A 22,671-nucleotide genomic window follows, 5' to 3' on the forward strand; every position below is an offset into this window, starting at 1 on the left:
TTTCTTTTCTTCCATCAGTTCTTCCAAAACTGACTTTTTGGAAAAGTTTTTGCAATTTTTTCTTTAGCAAGTTAGTTATGGGTCTATCAACAATGTAATTGCTGTAAACCAATAAAGAAAAAAATACAGGAAAAATAACGTACATAATATTTCCATCTGTGTTAGATGACAAAAACCAGTGTTAAATCCCTACATTCTGTCCCTTGAACAGTCTGTTGCATTGAAATGGCTATCAAAAGTCTTTATTATATCTCTTCTGCTGTCTTCCTCTGAACTCTGCTGGTTTTGATGCTATTGATCAGTGTATGATCATTATTTTTTGTATGCATACCTCCCTAGGCTTGTTTGTACGGATTCCTACAAAACTGAACTATGAAAGCACATCTGCTTTCTCTTAAGAAATTTTACTTGCTTGTATAACTATACAGAGAACTCAAATTTATGTCTTTACTGTAAGAAAGAAACAAACAGATAAAACAAGATTAAAAAATTAATTTTAGGAATTTTTACAAATATTTTTATGTTTTGCTCTTCTTGGTAATGATGCTTCATTTTTGAAGAAAATGCTAAATGCTTACTTACACTACATTTCAGCATGGTAGTATTTTGGGAGTTACAGTCATATTCAACCATTGATTTTCTGTAAACTTATTCTTCGACCTCTGTCAAATCTGGTTGGAATAGGATGTACAGTTCAAAAAGTTTAATGTGATAGTCCAATTGCTTAAAGAAATTGGACTAAAAATAGGTTCAAATCAGCCCTGTAAGTTCACATTCTGCCTTACTGCCAGAGTAGTAATAGGAAATAGAACTACTGTGAGTGCTCTTCTAGGTTTAATGTTACCATTCTGGAACACGAGGAAGCACTGCAGAATGTGTGACTACCACTTACCTTTTTGAGGAGGGATTTCAGTATAAAATGATAAACCCTCACTTCTTATTAAGTCATGTCCTTTACTGTCAAGAAACATTTTTGGCTTATTTGTATACTAATAGCTTATTTATAAATAATTTTCCATCAACACTACTAAGTCAGCTACTCACTGTACTTCACATATACTCTTAAAAGAAAACAAAATGGAGAAAAGCTGCCACCGACCTTGTTTTTATTTAGGAGCACATAAAAAACCGTTATGCCACAGCTTTGGTTGACTGGAATGATATACATACTTAAATTTTAACAGCATTTTAAAAAAAATAGTAAACAAGTGTACATTCATTTGTGTGCAAGACCAACACTGTCAATAACACAATTACATTACAGAAAAATGAAATGTTTTAAGTATATAGCCACGAAACCCTTCATATTTTTGGTATTTAACCAGCATTTTTAGAATTAGTCTACTGAAGTCATTTTGTGTGTGGTAAACACTGAAAACAACCCTGTGGCAAGGTGAATGTAATTATAGTTGCACTGGCTCTGAAGGCAAGTAAGAGCCCTACTTGAAAATATTACTTCAGAAGCTATGTCTTCTACAACTTAAATGTGAAAGGAATTATCTAACTTGTAGTTTATGAAGTCAGTTATTAATAATCAGCCACTTGAACTTACAAAAGTGGACAATATTTTAATACATTTGGGATAATTATAATAATTCAATAATTTTTCATGCCACAGATAAAGTCACAAGAACTGCTGAGACTGGATGATTACTCTACATAACCCTGTAACTCAAAGTTCCACTGACTTACTAATGCTTCTCACAGCTCTTACAATTTTTTTTTTTTGAGAACTTGTCAACCACCTAGATTGGAAGGAAAGAGGTATGAAAATTCCCAGGCCATGATGAATCCTGAGTATTTTGCAACAGTAAGCACTGATTTCTGGAAGACCAAAGTCTCTACTCTGAAGGGATGATAATAAAGCATAGATGGAATATTTACAATTTTTAGGATAAACTTACTAGCAGACCAGCTGTAACCATTTCTCCTTTTATAAAACCTGCTTTTTTAATATCACCTTTTTGTAGAAACATATGGCAAAGCAAATAAAACTGTCTTTTTAGTAAACAAAGGAAGTTTTTGATAAAAACATATACAGTTTTATCTGCTGGATGACAGACAGGTACCCGTATACAAGCATGTATACTAAACAACAAAGGAGAAGGTGTATTTGAATGTTACAGATCTGATGTAAACACAGAATAAAAATCAGGATAGTCAAAAGTGAAAATGCATTAACTCACTCCATCATGCCTAATTATTGCAGCATATATGATAAAAATAATTCAAATGCAGAAAACATGTGCTTATCTTCAAAAATAGGCAAGAGAGATCTCTTTGGAAGTGTAGTTAAATGAAAAAAAAAGCTTCTAGCCAAGACGTGTGTTACATTTCATTCAGCCCACAAAAGAAATTGACAGGGAGATTATAAACTCCTGAAAATAGAAGTTTATAATGACAACAGACAATGCCTTCATTACAGTGACATCGACAGAGCCACTGTAACACATACCACTGCATTGGTATTTTCTTTTTGTACAAGTTTACAGTAAATATTTGAAGACACTAAAAAGGTTCATGTGCAGCTTTGCCATTAAAGGTATGCAGTTCAAACTGATAAATAAATATATTTCCTGAAATGTTTTAGAATTTGAGAAAAGACATTTGACCTAAATACGTAGCGTGCACACTAGTTAACCATGTATGAACTAAAGATTCTTAAGTGCACTATGAACTGCAGACATGAATAGCTTTTGAAACAGTAATTTATTTGAATACACGCTGAAGAATTGTTTAAAAAGTTGCTTCCAGTTTTGTCTGATCAACTTCATTTCTTCTCAGAACGAGTTTCACCACTAAGTTCTACATCTAGTGAAGCCTCTTCATGAGATAGCTTAACATTAGATACACAAACAGAAGATCCAGGGGTAGCTGTACAGATAAAGAAAAAAAGTATTAGGTTTTACACCTAAGAATATCCATGCTAAAAAGCATCAAGAGCAAGAAAAATGCAAGTTACCTAGCACAGAAACACACACAAAGCTACACTGTATCTAATGAGATCAGAAATGCAATGGGATTTTGTTCTAGAGGCCCTCTACACAGCACAACCATCCAAAAGCAGACAGGGTAGCTGGCCAACAGTTCAGACTAAACATACTAATGATTGAATGCATCATGTTATTGGTAGCTTTAGTCAGAACCTGGTCATAGAGCTCTATGGTAAATGTTTAGAAAACATCTTAGAAAGTCTGCCATTTAAATAAATACATTTCTGTTGTTTGTCTTACTTGGAGATAGCTGGAAATCCATTGTACTTCAAAACAAAACAAAACAAAACCCGATGAATTTTCAGGCCATAGAAATTCTTTCAAACACTTCAGAGGATAAGAGAAAGTAACTATTAGCACAGTTTTACTGCTAAAACTATTTGTGCAATGTTACTGAGTTCTTGCTGACCCGTAAAATGATCCTACTTACACAAAGAGGGAATGTTAAGAAATAGCTGCCCTAAGAAATTCTGTAACGTATGGAAGAATCCTACTGCTGGAAATCATGTAATGAAGTTAGCCATTCTGCCTCTGACAGAAGTTACTTACATAAGATTGGTTTCTCTATTGCTATCCTTTCAGGCAAAGTTTCAAGTGGTGTTGGTTGAATTTTTGCAGGGGTGTATGTATTTAAAGAAATTTTTCTTCCTGACAGTGGAATCATGTAAGTTGGAGAAGCTGAAAGGGGGGGGGGAAGAAAAGATATACATCATTAATAATAAAAATACTGTCACCTGAGCAAAACATCAAAAATAGCAAACACAGGACTGTATAGCTGTCCAGCAATATAGATGCCACTGTAACACAACCTGCAGCTCAGCTACCAATTTTGACTCTAGTGTCAAAACTTCAAAGCATGAAAGACAAATCTAAAAATCTTTTTACTTCAGAAAGTGACATCATAACTTCATGCCACGAAGGCAGCTAAGCCAAATTTCAGTAACGGCTGCCTTGCCAGAACACTGGCAAAAGCATTAGTGCTACTTTCTCATCAGTGATGCACTGGAATCTATTTAGTCCAAAATGCCTACGAAAAGTGCATGCAATAGATTATTCTCTAGACTGCTTTTGAATGTTACAGGAAAGCAAAAGGAGAACAAAGCACCTACAGCCTCAATTCTATCAGGTGTTAATTTCCAACCACTCCTTTCTAGAAAGGTGACAACCAGACCACCACAGAAGTATGACAGGGTTTCTTTTTAGAATACTTTTTCGTCTTGTGTACTTTATATTTTGAACTGATTTTGAGGAGACATGAACTTCCTAACCAGTGTAACAAAACATTTTAAATAGCTGAGAACTTTAAAATACCTGTAAGCCTCCATGAGTTGTTCTTCAGTAATATGAGTTTTCTGAAACTGCTTATCTTCTTTCTCAGATATAGGAGGCCTATCCTATCAAATTAGCTGCTGATTAAAATCTAAACTGTATAAAACTAAAATAATAGAAAAAAGAAAAAAACAGAAAAAAAAAGGAAAAATCCTAACATTTATGTAACCTTTGTATCAGTACTAGCAAGTACAAATTTTCTGATCAAAGCATGAGTCTTTACACATTTCCTCAAGAAGAATGATTTTCAATCACCTGACACATGAATTATAAGCATCCTAATACATGGTAAATCTGACCTAACTGAAACTGTTTCCAAAGACAAAGCAGTAGAATCACAATAGGAAGTCATCTTCCCAGAGACACGCACATAGATAGAACTCTGCGTTTCATTTCAAGATCACTTGAACATTAAACATGCAGCACAAACTACCAAAAGAACTAACTGCAAGGCACTCCAGGTGAAACTCCAAGTTTCCAAGTAATATTGAAAGAAGCAGAAAATAACACAGTTTTAAGATGTAAAAGGCTTGTAAATGGCAACACTAGTGTGCTTAAAAAACAAACAAAATTGTAATTGTAATTCAGCTAAAGTTGGACAGCACAGAGAAGTTCTCAATATGAGGAAATAAACCAATTACAATTTCATTAAATCCTTAATTTACTATCCCAGTCAACAGAGACATTACTTTAATGAATTATGACACTGTCCATACCACTAAAGAGATACTGCAAATATTATGCTTTATGTACATGTTTCATTTTTTTAAAGCAATAGTCTTAGTTTACTTGTTAGCTGTAAAATACTGGGAAGATTAACTAGACAATATTTAACAATTTAAAATTAACATAATTACAAATTAAAATCAGTACATGTTTCCTGTAGATTTTCCCTTGATGGAGCAGCAACAGAGGCAAGAAATTCATCCACCTGCTTCAAAGACAAGGAGTTGTGTAGAGTTTCCAAAGGGCAAATAGAAGGCACCATGGAATATAGTTCAAAACCTGAAAGAAAAATAATAAAAAAAAAAGAGATTTCCAAACATAAGACAGGATTTAAGCTATTGCATGGGCAAATATTAATGCATGATAAAAAGTACTTATTTTAAAGCAGCTCATGCAGACATAGTACTCTTGAAATCATGGACACTAAATACTATAGGAGTTGGAACAAGATGTGCCAGTTTCCAGGGTGTACAAAACTAAACGTACCATGTACCATACTATGGGATACAAATCCCATGTACACATAAAATGGTCTTCAAACATTAGAACTGTGCTCTATTCCCGATTCAGTTCATGAAAGATAACTTTCCTTTAAGACAAACTTAGTAAATCACTAAAAAAAAATATGTCAGGAAATGGTAGTATTTCTCCTACTCATTCTCACACCTGGCACAACACTAAATAAATAACTCAATTAAGTGAGTAAAATAGAATAACTATGTTGTCAACTGTTAGCAGACAAGAGCTAAAAATGCTGTAACTTCCAAAAAATAAATTTGCAGGATTCACATTCTATCATCTTCAGTATTCTGTAAAAACAAACTGTTACCTTAAATATCAAAGGAAAACCACTGTAAGCACTTTTGTACGTTGAGGTTACATGTTTTAGCTTCATAAGACAGATTTACACCTACCTTTATGCATTCATAAAAATTTTCATATATTAGAACAGGTAAGTATAGCAACCCAAAATCTAAAAAAAAATATTGGAATTTGCTTGTCTACATTAGTATTGATCATACACCAACCATGCATATCCATATTACTAACATACTAAAAAGCATTTAAACATCCTGGCAAAAAAAAATTTCAGTTCTCTAAAGTGATGCAAGTTTGATAACCCAATGAACAGCTCTTCATCCAATTGCATTTCAGAAGAGGAAAGTATGTCCACTAGTGTTTTCAACATACAGATGTAACATTAAAACTTGGCAACTCAATATTGTAAATTTACAGTTGCTACATTTAAGATATTTACATGAAGAAACAATAGTGAATGAAATAATGTTTAGAATTTCAGTTCAAGGTACATTTATTAGAGATAGCATTATGACTGTGAACTGTGACCTCTCCTAAAATAATAAGCATCAATATTCTTGTGATATCCAGTGTTCCCCATTCACTCCCCATTTAGTACTTTGCATACAGAAGTAACTCAACAAAATTTCAACGCCCAAATGTCTGTATTTATATTTGAATCCACCTTGCCAATACTCAAATCTGAGGGACAGTTGCTTCAAATATACAATCAACTGAAGTGTACTTATGTAAGCATCACTTATTTTACCAATAAAATGTTGCACTTCATGGAAACTTGGTCTTCATGTACAAAAGAAACACCACCACATACTTAATTTGTATTTTCCTATAAAGGCAGTAGCTGAGCTTCAGTCTAAGTACTAAGATGTTTGGCATACATATTAATATCCTAAATAACTATGCATGCATGCAAAGTGCTAACCCTTTCTTTGCTTTACAGTAAAATACAAAATTTATCTCTTTACCCTGACAGAAAAGTAACTATCACTTGAAAGATAATTTATTTTTAATTTTGCAAAGAATGTAGTGGGACAATGTCAGGTTTTTAATAACTGTTACTGTTGTAGTCCAGTGTTACAAAAAAACAGAAAGGAATCTCAAAATACACCCATGCTCTTAACAAAAAGGAAAAAGTTTTCTTCTTTCACGAATTTCCCCTTCGTAGGTTTTTGTTCAGTCTCGACAATTCTGCTATTAGATAGCTATATCCCAGCATGTTGTTCTAGTATCTTTGCATCTAAGGGATATGACTTAAAAGATACCCTGGAAATCTATCTGCAGTGTTTTATTTGAATTTTTTTTGCTGATAAATATTTTATGATGTTATGAGAAAGAAATTTGAATTTTAATGATGAAGCCTGACAGTATCCCTTTAAAAAAAGCAATTTTCTGTAAACTAAAGGCCTTTGAGTTTTGGCTATATTTATTCTTAAAGCACTGTCCCCATCAAAAGGCAAGACAATGAAAGGGTTAACGCAGTATCTCAAAAAGCCACCCTGCTGTCTTATACTTAAAAGCTGTAGAGACATACCACTGGAGCCTAGAAATTCCACAGAGGAAATGGACCCGCACCTAAAGAGGTGTGGGTGTTCTGCACAGAGGCCCAGAAAATAAGGTAAAGCACTGGCAGGAGATAGTTGTTTCACCATGTTCCTTGAACTAAAGACGGGGGGGTGGGTAGGATAGTCTGAAATGAGTTAAGAGGGTGTGATAACAACATAAAAATAAGAAAAAAGAGTGAAAGGGACAAGGAGAATCAAAATGATAGTCCAGGGGACAGACAAAACAACATCAATATGTTCTTATGTTAGTAGAGAACCCTTGGAAACCTGCAATATACTTAGGTTTCATAGGAGCTCATACAGCATTAATCTTGTAAAAGATGTGTGGTAAACTGCTGTATTAAATGAATCAGAACAATCAATGCATTCATTAAAAGCAATTTAGATCCTTTTTTAAAGAATGCAATCACAAAAAGATAGTGCTAAATGGATCAGAAAGTAATCTTATTATTAGACTGATAAATGCAGTTCTTACTTTCTGATCTTGTATTTTAGGAAATATTATTTGGCTTGAGTCTAAAGATAAAAAATGGACTCCTAACTCTCCTATTTGAACTAAAACACTAGAACTGGCCTCTTAGATCAAACACAGCCTTAATGGTATTAGTTCAGCCTTACTATAGCAGTTTCCCTTCAAGAAGCACTGCAACACAGAAAGTCACTGTGGATTCCAAATGAATATAATAAGGGACTACTTTGCTTCTCAGCAAAGCCAAACAAAACCTCAGTCTTTTTTTTAACCTTGTTTCTAAGCAAATACATTTTGAATCTAACGTGAAAATGCTGATAATTTCCACTGCAGTTTCAGTAATATTACCGTCACTGTACTCAGCCAGCAGTGACGCACATTTTAAAACTGCAATTAAGAAATCTGGAAAAGCTACATTAAGATCCAGTGGATGCTGAAGATTAAGTCTGGTTTTCATGAACAGGATACATTTTGGACCTATTTAATCATATAGAAAGGTAGGCACGAAATATTTTGCTGAGGGAGAGAAAGACATACCTCTGTCCTGTGCGTTAAACCAGACTTTTTTTTAACTATGATAGACTGAAGACAAGTTAACTCTCACTCTTGAAGCTCAAGAGGTCAATGTAAGCAACAGGCAGCTCTCCTTCTGTGATTTTTAGTGCAATATTTAAGTAATTTGCACATCTGATGAACAGAGAAGTATGATAAGGTAAAATAAATTTCTGTCCGCTGATAAATACAGCAATTTAGCAGGAATGGAACATGCAGAATGCTTCTGCTTTAGTTTTTTAATTTAGCATCACTTCAAGAAGATAGTCAAACTCCAGTTGTCAATTCAGTGATTTATTTTAGAATCAGGAGTCTCATGGAAACAGCTCAGCAGGAGAAAGACAAAGAAGAAGCAGCAGCTATCAAGAAGTGTATGCCCAATAAAGATCAGATTTCATTCTGGTTTTATCTTGTACCATACAGTCTGATCATACAAGAAATTGGGGAGAATAATTTGTTAGAGATCATGATTCACAGTAGCACTTCAATTTTTTCAAGAATTTTTCTAAGGAATTAATTTTGATGTTGTATTTATACTAATGAATGGTAAAGAAAAGATTTAGGACATCTAATGATTACAAATATATTTGGAGTTGTGCTTGGAAGTTAGGAATGACAGACGGCTGAATGATACTGTACACCCTGAATTTGAAATAAAAATAAAAGGGATGAAGCAAGGAACCTTTTGTTTTTGTTTTTAAAATAAAAGCAAAACGTACCATTGGTTGGGTGTCGAGCAAATGAGATAGAAAACCTTTTAACAGCAGAACCGCGTGTGGTGTCTGAGAAAGAGAAAAACAGGTACCTGAAATTTGTAACAGCTACCAAAAGAGGGACATTTTAAAAAAGGAAAGGAAGAAGAAAGAAAAAAAGAAAGGATAAGAAGGTATTAGAACTGAGTGGCATGCACAAGAGACCAAGGAAAAGGGCTAAAATCTAAATAGAGGTTAAAAAGAAGAAAGTTTGGATTGTTGATAACTACAAGATGTGTAATGAAGTGTATGAAAACAAGCAGAATGAGCTGGTGATTCTGGCATACAAGGTTGTATCGTTAGAGTTGAACACTGAGTAGTGAATTGGGGGGAAATCAGCATGAATACTGTTTCATCTCGGAGTTATAAAGGTGTGCTTTGGTATCTTTACATTCTGAAATCTAGTGAGACAGTTTCTTGTCTAGCCCAGGTTATCCAAATCTGAAAATCTCCTGCTCCTTTGTAATCCAAACCCCACTAAAAAAGGTCAGGAATCCTAAAATTTTCACCATCAGTATTTAAGTTATTAGTTTATCATTTCTTTCATTCCTTGTATATGCTCCAAGCAATTTATTTCATTTCAAGATCAATATGCAATGATAAAACCTGAAGTTTAAAATAAGAAAAGAATTTCAAACCCAAGATTTTGGTTTACTTAAAAAATGCACTTGCTGAAATCTCCTGGCATGTATTACAAGTCAGTGAGCTAGTGTTCAAGACAGAAACAAGAATTAACTATGCTATTAAGTTAAACATAAGCAAGCTACGGGCAATAAAGAAGCAATAGAAACTCATAAAATTAATACTAAGGCAAAGGATTCTAGGATTCCATTAAAATCAGTAACCTAGGATTTATCTTTAGAAGTTTAATGTGGCACATGGGTTTGTGCGTGCATGTGCGAGAGTGTGCACATACCATCTATGAAGCCAGAAGAAGTCAGCTTTTTACGATGAGTACGAGCATAATCCTGTAGGTTAGGTGCACTTGAAGAACCCCCGAGCACTGAGGTGCTAAACAGGCCCGCACAGTGAGACCCTGATGGGAGTTAGAGAAAATACATACAAAAACCAGGTGTTCGTCCATTCACATTGGGGATGCATGCAGCATGCAAACACATGGCTCTTACCACACAAAAGGCAGCTTTTGGCAGTGCCTTGGACAGGTTCACAATATGCTTGTAATGTCAGAGTGGTACTTGTAGGCTGAAACTATCATAATTTATTGTGCTTCTACTCATGACACAGCACCCTCTGCTATTTGTGCAAAGAGAGGACTGGCTTTAACAAAGTGAGTTCTTGTCCTGTTTTCACTTTTGGTAAAGAAAAGTTACCAGTTAGCATCAATGTAAACATAATCAAAACAAGAAAACAAAACAAAGATGATGATGATGTGAAAGTTGTGTGGTTTAAAACCTGCAGTTCTGAAACAAATACAAACTGGAAAAATACTGCTCATTGCTTTCATCCAAATCAACCTTTGGGATGACAGGCTGCAATGATGTAGTCATGCATTTCCACAGACTTAGTATGGAAATATTTCCCTTCTAACCCCAACAGAATGTTAACCAAATTGGAAATATTCTAATTTGTATTTCAGCTACCATCATTGACAATGTTACAAACTGAAAATACCTAAAAAGTTCCATCAAGTTTAGCCTGACTTCCTTTCCTAAGACTTTTGTACATGTCCATGCAAGTTAGAGTACTTTTTTTACAAATCATACATTGCTGCCACTCGGACAGGAATTTTAACAAATCACTGAAAGCCACAAACAGAAGTATAAAAACGACTTTTATAATCATCAACCATAAATTAAATTTACATATAACAATGAACAAAATGGGAAAAAATGTTGCAATTTTTTTCCTTTAGTTTTTTACTACTAGTTGAAAGGAGAAATGGTTTTTCACTCAGAACTGATCTTTTATATTTTAGATAAGCAGCAGATTTTTTTAAAAACCAACTATCTATCCAGTGATATTTCCTTTCATTGCTTTTAGTGACCCAGTGAGGGGAAACATTACCAGCACATGTGACCAATCACAGCCAAAATAAATTGGTGCCTGGTCTGTGGCAAAAGCCTTTCACACCAAATGTAATACCTTAATCTATGCACAGAAATACATCTACTTCCACAAGCCATACTGTGTCACACATTGGCAAAAGAAAAGTTGTTTAACTTTAGCGAGCACACAGTAAAAAAAAATGACTTCGATAAACAAGAGCACCTGATGTATGCATTTTACTAAGGGAAAAATATAATAGGGAGAAAAGTATCACAAAAAGATTAGACATACAAAAAATACAGATGTTTACAAAGAAAGGGAAAGCTACTTCTAAGTTTATGCATATAGGTTATGCACTTTCTACACTTCGTTTTTCCCATGAAGACACATTTACAGAAAAAAATGCAATATTGATTTACAGTAGTGCAAGTTTTCATATTTTTGCATATCAGTCATATGTATTCTGTTGCTTCTTTGAAATAGGCAAAGCACCGCTTGAATTAAAGAATCTGAAACAACTCTTTGAATTATAGCATTCTACTGCTGAAAGGAAGAAATTTATTTTAGGAGAGGGAATGTGTGCAAAACCCCTGATACTATCAAGAAACTTGAAGTTTGTTTCCCATCCCCCTCCCCTTGGTAAAACATCTTCAATTTCATCAATTGCCCACAGTAGGAAATGTTGATTTTGAAGAAAAGTATTTTAACAGTTTCCAATGCAGACCACTTAAGCCAAAAGATTCATGCAAAACCCAAAAACTCAGTCATGAAGTACATTATCTTAAAAGTCTTATTTATGTTAAAAATAATCCTGTGTACCTGTTGCAAGCAGTACAGAGTCAGTAGTGGGAACAGTCTCAAATAATTTGTTCTTTTCAGTTATAATTTATAACAGTTTTTACTGTTTTTTACTGTACTTTCAGTTTTTACTTTTGCTGCAGAAAAATTGTCCAGTTTATAGGCAGACACTCAGCATATATTATTGGTAACAAGTACTATTGGGTCCTGTTAACATAAAAACACTATACAACTGTGCAGAACAAGGGGCAGATGAAAAGCTGCTAACATAAAATAAAATTTCAATTGTAGGCACATACCTAGACCACTCTGCTTTTGTTCCAGAATAGTTCTTGGTGTCCGTAAGTTACTATTGCTTTCTGATAGGACCTGGATATAAAAAACAGAAAAATAAGGGAAAGTAGAACAGCAGCATGAAACGTCCATTTAACTTGATACAGCAGCCTGTTTCAGACAGACAAGTGTTAATAAGCTGTATGATAAGTGTTAGTAAAAATATGTAAAAGAAACATGAAAGATCATGCAATATCCCCTTCTGAAGGGAGTCCATTTCACATATGAGTTCCTTGCAATGAAGTGGTGCAAAGCAAGCATTCAGAATGAGAAAGGGCACAGACCAAGACAGATATGAGAACAGACATTTGAGACATTTTATTTCATTTTACTAAATGCACTCTCCTAAACTGCGCCTGTATTGAAAAAAGGAGGGGAGGGAAGGAAAGACAGACAAGCTATTGAGGATACCATACAATCACTGATCCATGCACGGGCTCAATCAGTGTAATCTTCAGATGCTCACAGCCTTTACTGATATAAACTTTTCCTATGTAAATAGTTTTAGAATTTTCCACAATAAAAAGAAATTACGAAAATTTTCAAAGAAAAAAGGATATGGTTAGCAGAACACCATCCATTGTCTTACATGTAAACAATACTGTGACATACCAAACAATCTTTAGATCTTCACTAGTACTTCAAAAAATTTACTGTGGTCTTTTTCCCCCTGCCTTTCCCCCCAATATTTAGAAAAAATCTTCAAAATATTGTACAAGTCAATGGATGATGTACTGTTTTGGGAGTTTCAGATACATCCGGATACAACAGGTGAGAATTATTAGTGCTCGAGTTTGTTCCCTGCAACAGTTAATACCAGGTCACTGAAAATATGATATATGCAAAACAAGTTTTGAGTAGCAATATGGAGTACCAAATAAATTATTTTTAATGGTATTGGTTGCAATTATTAAAAAAAGTTTTTCAATTTACCTACCACCAAATTAAGCAATGCTGGTTTTAAAGTCTTAAAGGACAACTAAACCAAAGCAGAAATCTGTTTCATTAGGCAGTAGACTAAGTCTTTTTACTGTGGTAACTTTTGCAATTCCTATAAAGAAACCACATTTTTAGGAAAACATGTAACACATTCAGTGGAAAAACATGCACTTGCTCTTTTTCCCCCAAACATTCTCGGGAAGTAATTTTAAGACGTGGAAGAATTTGCTTTAAACGTAATCCGTAATAAGGGATTAGATGTCCTTAAAGACAGTTGGTTGTTGCTTGGAATGCATAATAATGTTTAATGAAGTAAAGTTTAAAAACCTGTTGCCATGAGCCAAAAATACTGGATGTGAAAGCCAATGATTTAGGGGAGACAGGGGAAGAAGTGATTTGTTCCCCTGATCTGCGCCTTCGACGCCCAGTACCCACACCACTGGTGTAATGCAGCCAGGTACCAATACACTCTGGGCTAGACACACTCAGGGGGCTCTCTTCCTGGAAGTGAGAAAGGGGGCAAAAAACAGCAAAGCATGCAAAGTTAGATTCAACAGAGCCAAATGAACAGAAAAGAAAAAAAACCCAATCTGCTTGCACCCTTCTATATAACTGTTTTTAAAACTATTAAACAGCCAATAGGGAAAAGTAATACTACAATATTAGGTAGTTATATCTTTTCATCCAATTTTATCTTTTAACATAACACTTCAATCAAATTTCTGGTAGATTAATTATTAGATAAAAAAGTAATTGTTATCAATAATTGACTCATTATTTTAAGAATTTCCCACATGTTGGAAACAGAACATCTGTTATCCTTGACATACTGTTTAATAGTTTTCACCTTTGAAGTACATTAAACTTTCCTATTTATTACTTAATAGTTTTCATTTCTAGTCTTTCACCTTATCTAAAAGATTCTCATGTTCAGAATTGCCTTTGAGACTTTACAACTGACTCACTGGTAGTAGCACCAACCTGACTGGTCGTAGTTTTCCAACCTTAAGAAAGCCTTAAAAATTATCCGATGCTGGACACCTATTAAGACTTCAAGGGAGGACAGTGTCAGGCTAAGAGTCTCCCATGCCCTACATCATTATGTATCATTAGCAATCAACATTTTTAGCAATACAGAATTTGATCTCCAATGCTGATGAGCTGTACTTCCTTGTATGCTCTTTGTTTTGTTTTCATGACTCAGTCACACTTGCAATCCTTTTGTAAATATTGCTGACTATACCCCAGATTAAAACTTCAATACAATCTCACACCTGACAGTGTCCTTTCAAATTAATGGACATAGGTGAAAAGAGAATTGCCTTATAGGGAGAGGACAAAAAAAAGGTTCAAGGCAGTTGCAGTTTAAGTTGCAATGACTTTTTTAAACACTTCAAAATACAATTTGGTTTAAATATTCCAAATACTGGTTTTGCAGATTTCAGTAGGCCAGATGAAACTTCCAATTTTACTTTTTCAAAAAAAGTTTCATAGTGTATGTTTTCTTTAAATCGGCTATTTTCTTTCAGCAAATAAACAAGCACTGAATGCTGAAACACATTCCATCTGAACATAAATTATCTGCACAATCAAAATTTAGCAATTTATGTTACTGATACCTTTTGAAAGTAACTTCTACATAAAGCATGAAAATGATTAGAAGTTTGAAGCAATAGACTATTAAGTTGTGTGTATATGTGAACTCATAACTAGGAGGGGAGTTTGCATGATCATAATGAAAATAGCTTTTAAAAATCCAAAATATTGATGTTGTGAGCATTTGTTTATGATAAAACTTGGAAATAGAAAATATAAGACATTCACATTTATTATCTCTGTTAATTTATGGAAGTCATGTGAAGTTATACAGATATTCTTACAGAAGGGAACCATGCATCTTTTTGTATCCACGCTACCAATAACCCAGTTACTTGCAAATCTGTAATACTGTCATTGCATACAGACAGCCCATTCGCAACATACACATGAAAGAAAAAGCTTTTGGTGTGAATCTTTATTTCTGATGGTTTAAGCAACTGAAAATGAGGCAATAAGAAGCTGTTAGTCTGCTTCTAGCATTAATATCACAGATGTGCCACTAAGCACCATCTGAAGCTTTGCCACTCAACTGTACAAATGTTATCAGTGATACTGCTGTGCATTCCCCCACCTCTGTGACATTAAAGCCATATGTGTGAAGCACACCTAGATGTCACAGCCTTCAAGACAAAAGACTAGACTGTTCAAGATGCTATCTAAAGAATTAATGAAACACAAACCCCACCCACTTAAAAAAAGCTTCCAGTTTATTCTCTTACCTTCAGATGCTTGACAAGTGGAGTCAGTTTCACCCCACGTGAAAGCAACTACCACAGAAGACATGACTCTCACCTCCTGTACCTCCCCTACCGCCCCCAATCCCTCTGTTCCCTCTCAGCATGATCACCCTGAAGGTCTGCTTATTTCCCAGTAGCAGCTGTCTTGTAAGGATGAATACAAAAGCAATGTATGTTAGTTTGAAGATGTAGGTTTAGACTGAAAAAGTCTTAATTTTCAAATGCTGGCTTTTCTAAAATGGCTTAAAAAAGAAAAAAGGAAATAAGTCTTATTGCAAAATACTAATTTTAAAAAAGCAAAATATTCCTTCAGACAAATTACTGCCGTGGAGGATTTGCCATAGAGTAAGAGCAACCCTTTTGTGAGACATAACATCATACTGGTTCTGTGTAATCAAAAGCAGAATTACATTTGTTTTTGTTTTGTTAAAAGTAAGCAAAAGTTAATTTCTGTGAAAGACATGATTTGGAACAGAAACACTTACTTCAACAGAACCAATTTTCCTGGATCTCGGAAGGGGTGACTTTCTGTGTATGTGAATTGGGTCTGATACCATTGGCTTGAACATCACTACTGACCGATCAGTTTCATCTCTTTTAGGAACATGTGCCTCCTCATCACTATCATTTCTGTGAGAGGTTTTCTTCGAACCTTCATTCTACAAACAAAACATAATTCATTTTCAATTTAGCTGCAACACATAGACAGAAGTGGCTGTTAAATTAATCTTCTGTGTAAACATAAAGCAAGCTGATTTAAATAAAACCAAGATGTAAATCACATATTATTGAACAAATTGCTCTAGACTTTAATAATCCATGTGTATTTGCTCCTAACCAGCCACTGCATATGATACTGTGGTCCTAATTAACCACACTTTTCAGCCAACATATCTTACTCAAATTTTCTGTTGACATAGTAATAAAATCCTAACCCCACAAGTCAACAGAAGAATTCTAGCTGAGCTTTGCTTTTCTTCATTTCTCAAAAAGCAGGTGGTATCTCCACAGAAAATATCAATCCTTCCTCAACAAGCTGTATTCATAAACATGCCAAACTACTTTCATGAATATTTCTTTCTATTGCTGGAATATCATTGATGTGACACAGAAGTTGGTATCACTTTTCTTATAATGAGTATTTCATACTTCTAGTAAACCTTTTGGCAAAGCCATAGAAGCTCCAAATTATCTGTGTGCATTAACTCAGTGTCCAGTCAAAATAAAATACATTGTGATTGCCTATATTTTACTACATATTTTTCTGTGGAAATCAAAATCACATTTGTATTTTTTACCTAACAATTTTCTAGTGTTTATTCTAGGTAATGTCCACATCCAGAAAAAACCTAACTTTTGCTTTAAAGAAAGGCACAATTATTACCTCTCTGGAGGCAGGTCTGTATCCATATCCAGCTGGTAAATTTTTATCTTCCTCACAGCCTTTGGCTCCTGGACTGAAGTGCAGCTCTACATGAAAACGCTCTTCTGAAGAAAGTTCCTGATGGAAAATGATTAAATAGGTTTACCCATTAACACATAGCTTAGCACTACTCACTTCTGAAGATACTTATCCATTTTAAATACCTTGTTTGGATCCTCATAAAGCATGATAACAATCTGTGTCATGTAATTGAGTTCATTGACAACATTTAAATAATCCATAGCTCGTTTCCATTGTTCATCTTTTGATTCCTTATGAAGGGAAAAAAAAAAAAAAGCAGCAAATAAAACCCAGTGATTTTCTTTAAAAAGACTGATGATTTCTCTTTTTCCCCATTTACATGTATTTTACATTCACAGCAGAAGTATGAAGCTTTTCACAGCTAAGGAAAAAAACTGAAATACAACCAGGAAACAAAAAAAAAGTGACTTAAAATTACCCATCAAATGAATGAAAAGTGGAGATCAGAACTTTTCACATTTTATTTCACTGTATCTTCTATATTCTTTCACCCATGATGACATATGCTGTGTAGACAGAGGCACCGTTTTAAACTCTCCCAATGGGAATTGTTAATTTTGCAATAAACTCATTTCAACTAGTATATTGTGGAAAATGTTTCTAGATATCGCTCTACCAGTCCAACAGAGTAAATGAAGGCTTCCAGTACATAGAGGAAAAATAACAATCACATCCCAAACTATTTAAAATTTCTATTCACCTTTTCCCATGCTCTAGAAAAAAAATACATTTAGTAATCCACTTCAAAGGAAACTTAGAAGTTTATCAGCCTAAAACAAGGCGTGTATCTGCTGCAGCATATGTCACAGAGGTCTAGGATTAAAAATGCATTTGCCATCAGTGAGTTTAGTCATCCATTACCAGAAACAATTACATCAATTTCAAATGTTAATATATTAATCAAGCACTATCTGAGAAGCAGCCATGTAGGCTTTGTGGTGCCGCATTTATCCTCTCCAAGAGGATAAATTTAGGTAATTTAGGTATCTGGAGACCTTATCTTTTTTAGTCCATGGTTTCAAAGCCAATCAGATGGAGAATAGCGCATCACCTTCAAGGTATTCTAGGACAGCATAGGAAACTAAGACAATCCACTGAACAGGATAAACTTTGCACTACATGAGCATTCTTGAAGTCAGGTAGGGAAGTTTTGACAAAATGCCAATGGTCAAAAATAATAGGCCAGTCCAAAAGTGAATGCAAGAGAATCCTGAATGATAACTTGAGGGAAAAAGAGTTGGAAGAATTATAGGTGACAACGTAAGACAAAAAAATGGATCATCTGCCCTTTTCAAATCTCTTTGAGACCATAACATAAACAGCTGAACACACCAACAGAACTCAGCATTACTTTAAAGGGCATGGCGACTTCTACCAATGTGCACACCAGCAATTTGAAATATGTCTCTCCATATATAATAGGAAATCAAATGTTTGAAAAAATGTGATATATTTCAAAGCCACTTAAGAAAATTAAGTTTTTAACTGATACAATTTTAGTAACATTGAGTCCTTTTGGTTCCTCTCAAAATATCAGAGCTTTAACAGAAAAAGTGTTCAACTTACATCACATAAGGCACCATAACGAAGGGTGGACAACAGGGAGTGGACATGACTCTCACTGGTGAAATACAACCGTGTACGAACATGGCGTTCAGGGGACATAACGCCCCTGGAATAACTTGAAAGAAAAAGATCTTATTAGACCATAATGACATGTGTCCCTATTTTACAAATAGCTGTCAATAAATAAATAAATAAATAATACTTCTTAAATTACTATGACAAGCCATTTCAAATATGAAATCTATGGAGTATCTCCATTAAGTCTTACAGTAATTAATGTAACCATGTGAAAAAGTAAGAGACTTACAGAGGGTGAAGCTTATTTACAGTATCATCATCTTGAGTTCTTTGAAGGTCAGAGCGGATTTTTCTAACTAGAGGAGTGCAGTAACCTTTGGCAATCTCTAGTTTCTCAGCCTTAGAAATACCATATTCCTGTTTAAGAGGAAATTGACTTTTAAAATTCAGTTAAAGATTAAAATGCCTTCTAATTCAAAGCTTGTATATTAAAGCTAATTAGTCATCTATTAATTTGCTCTGGCTGCAAATTGTTTTGTTTAACATTTTTATTACATTTGATTACTGATGTCCAGGTAACAAGATGTTTGCCTTTTTTCTGTTTGATTTGACACAGAGAAACAATTTTTTATTCACCAGTTAAGCCACAAAAGTGGATTCACCTTCTGGTCCAATGAAGCTCTTTTTCTTAAGCAAAACAATTACTCCTTCGTTGTTCCTCCTCCCCGCCCCCTGCCCTGGATTTAGACATCTATAATGCATTACAGACATGAGATAGATCAGACAATGAACTACTAGAGACAAGGAACTACTGGAGAGAGTCCAGGGGAGGACTACAAAGATCTCTTGTATGAGGAAAGGCTGAGAGAGCCAGGTCTGTTTAGCCTGGAGAAGTGAAGACTGAGAGAGGATCTCATTAACGCTTATAAATATCTAAAGGGCTGGTGTCAAGAGGATGGGGCCAGACTCTCTTCAGTGCCCAGCAACAGGACAAGGGGCAATGGGCACAAACTGGAACACTGGAAGTTCCATCTGAACATGAGGAAAAACTTCTTCACTTTGAGGATGACAGAGCACTGAAACAGGCTGCCCAGAGAGGTTGTGGAGTCTCCTTCTCTGGAGATATTCAAAACGTGCCTGGACGTGATCCTGTGCTACCTGCTCTAGGTGATACTGCTTTAGCAGGCGTGTTGCACTAGATGATCTTTAAAGGTACCTTCCAACCCCTACCATTCTGTGATTCTTTGATTTTATCTCACCTGATTTCATGTAACAATCAATAAAGAGACATAGGCACATTACCTATTTAATATGCCTATTTGGGGTAAACCAGCCCAGAGAAGATCTCCTATTCACCTCAAATATTACTGAACATGGCAGTTAAATACAAGTGGAAAATATTGTATCTGTTATAGTATCCAATATTTTAAAATCTGCTTTCCAGAAGCTTCATGCTCTGTGCTGCACATGATATTAAAGTGCTCTCATGATTATGAAGTCAGGTTACCCTAGAAAGTGACATAAGCACTGTTTCTTTGCATTATGTAGGCTTATCAAGTTTTTCAGTTTTCTTCCTTCAGTATGTGTACTCTTCTCTAACACTCTACCCAAAATTTAAGCTTAACAGGGCCACATAACACAACACATACTTAGAATCATTGCTCTTTTTGTCCTCCATCCTGTCAGGGAATTTGAGAGACAAGGAGAGGAAGAAGTTCCCTCACTTGCTGCATACAACATGGATAATACCATTAGAACACTGCTCTGTAACTGGAGGGATACTTGGGGAAAGCTTTAGTCTGTTCTGTCCTGTTATCACAAAACAGTTTCATGTCCTACAGCCTACAAGATTTTAGAGCTAACCTGAGTTTAACAGCCTGCAGTATATGGAAGTTTAATGTGTCTGCTTCTGGCCTGACATTCTACGAAACTTGATGTGTACATTATTATCAGGGAGTGTTAGCATTTTGAAGTAGTAGAAAAGTCTTTTTAAATTGCTTAAAACAAGTAAAATTAGATAGATTAGGATTAACAGTGTCATTTGCAAAGTGCCTGAAAGTGAAACTTCTAAAAGCAGGAAGAATGAAATTAAATACAATTTCAGAACACACAGTTGTTCACAGGGGCTCCACTTAAATCTAAAATGGCTGATATGAACCATTTTATTTTAATACACTGCAGTAAAGGAAGCAGACATGTTCACTGCTTAAATTGCTAGAAAAATTCACTTTGAGCACAGCTTAATGAATTATGAATCAATTTTTTCTTACAAAAAACAATCAGCTTGGTACCAGAAAAAAAGAGGTAATGATAAATGCTCCTATTACTGCAAAATACAGGAACCTTCAATAGAAAAGACAGAGGAGACTTTTTCACAAAATTTGAAAAAGCATTTGTTCTACAATTTATGCTATTTAATAACTGACAATGCTTACCTGAGGGATCACAATGTCAGCTAAAGCCTTTGAAAGCCTGTATAATTCCATTGTGTTTTCTAATTTTAAGGAGCCATTGTGCTGCACATCATATTTTATACAGTCATAAATATCAGGAATTTTGCTAATATCATATCTTCCATTTTTTGTTTTAAAGTCTTTTTCCAGCTTGGCCCACCTGCGCAGCATCAGTTCTAGTGTTTCACTGTGGTAGAGCTGAATATCTGGACAGACACATATCTCATATAAGTAATCAAAACCATCCAAGTAACAAAAGGGAAATTTCAGTTACATGATACTAACAGTTGAATATAGAGGGATAAAAAGGATCAAATAAGTTAAATGCATTACTTCTAAGAAGAGGGAACAGATGTGCATATGGTTAATTTTACTGCTGAAAGCATCATAGCTACATAGCTACATCAAGATAGTAGAAAGCTTTGCTGCAGAAATGCACCACTGGCCCTTTAGGCAAAGGTAGAGCACCAAAAATAAAGTGTCCTACAGCACAGATTATATACATTAAAAAAAAAGCAACAACAAAAACCCCCCACCTAATAGTAAGAAAATTCTAGGAAGGAGAGCAGGACATCTCTGTTTTAGAACAGACCATACATCCCATTTGTCTCTCTCCCTTGTGTGTGTCAACAGCAAGAGACAAGAGACTGGTAGAAGGATGGATTATCCCCATCCCAGGACAGGAAATTAGACCTCATAGACAAAAAACATTCATACTATGTACAGGTGACACTTGTAATGCTCAACCTCAGAACAGAAGCTGTTTGCATACTATACACTGCGGAGAACGCTGATAGCAAATATTCCAGTATTTAAGCTAGTACCAAAAAGGCACTGTGGTCATTTCTGGCTCTCATCTTCCTGTGTCACTGGTTCACCACCATTAATACTGAACATCATTCTATGCAATACTACTACATATCATACAGCAAGCAACAGATCTTCAGCAAAGACACTTAAATATAAAAATGTAACTATGTAACTTAGCATTAGTATCATCTGCTCTTCCTATTACTTTTGTGGACTGCTGAGTTTCAAATAATTAAGACAAGAATTTCTGCAAACATTTGAGAACTAGCCTGAACTTCTGAACACCACAAAGACCCCTTACCTGCAATACGATCACGTGTTTCTCCTGCTTTTTACTCTAAAATTATGCATATGGAATCAGACTGTGAAAATCCCTAGCCCATTGTTGATTAAAAGTTCTGCTAAAAGCAAGTTTAATGAAGAGTAAAAGTGAGTGTAATGAAGGGAAGTTCCATTACAATTCTCTCTCAGATATAAACAAGAGAAACTAAATACAACTTAAAAAATGTTTAAGTACCTGCAGACTTTGGATCTTCCATTCTTTGCCTGATCTGAGAGGTCAAGCTCTGGATCAAGGAATAGACTTTGTCACATGTTTTTACAGGATTTTTAATAACCTGCATTGATTTTATCAATGAGATGCTTCCAGATGGAGTAAGCTGCAATTTGAGATAAACACAAAATTATCTAAACAAACTGACTAGAAAGAACTGGGGAGATAATATAGAACATATGAAAGATTCC

General features: G+C 34.9%; 1 protein-coding gene across 1 annotated transcript in view; it reads right to left on the bottom strand.

Annotated features, from left to right (window-relative positions):
* Window positions 1-1,089: 1,089 nt before the first annotated feature.
* PPIP5K2 (diphosphoinositol pentakisphosphate kinase 2) overlaps window positions 1,090-22,671 on the bottom strand; it is a 56,942-nt gene continuing 35,360 nt past the window's right edge. Inside the window, exons 18-32 of the mRNA XM_075740839.1 lie at window positions 22,445-22,586; window positions 21,100-21,323; window positions 18,954-19,081; window positions 18,647-18,761; window positions 17,203-17,310; window positions 17,000-17,116; window positions 16,101-16,274; window positions 13,607-13,780; window positions 12,307-12,376; window positions 10,119-10,238; window positions 9,170-9,232; window positions 5,196-5,327; window positions 4,305-4,382; window positions 3,543-3,671; window positions 1,090-2,874 (exon numbers count right to left, since the gene is read on the bottom strand). Coding sequence (XP_075596954.1) covers window positions 2,771-2,874; window positions 3,543-3,671; window positions 4,305-4,382; window positions 5,196-5,327; window positions 9,170-9,232; window positions 10,119-10,238; window positions 12,307-12,376; window positions 13,607-13,780; window positions 16,101-16,274; window positions 17,000-17,116; window positions 17,203-17,310; window positions 18,647-18,761; window positions 18,954-19,081; window positions 21,100-21,323; window positions 22,445-22,586 — 1,878 coding nt within the window. The 3' untranslated portion in view covers window positions 1,090-2,770. The remainder of the gene's footprint in view (window positions 2,875-3,542; window positions 3,672-4,304; window positions 4,383-5,195; window positions 5,328-9,169; window positions 9,233-10,118; window positions 10,239-12,306; window positions 12,377-13,606; window positions 13,781-16,100; window positions 16,275-16,999; window positions 17,117-17,202; window positions 17,311-18,646; window positions 18,762-18,953; window positions 19,082-21,099; window positions 21,324-22,444; window positions 22,587-22,671) is intronic.

The sequence above is a fragment of the Balearica regulorum genome, chromosome Z (genome assembly GCF_011004875.1).
Source record: "Balearica regulorum gibbericeps isolate bBalReg1 chromosome Z, bBalReg1.pri, whole genome shotgun sequence".
In the NCBI taxonomy this organism is placed as follows: Eukaryota; Metazoa; Chordata; class Aves; order Gruiformes; family Gruidae; genus Balearica; species Balearica regulorum.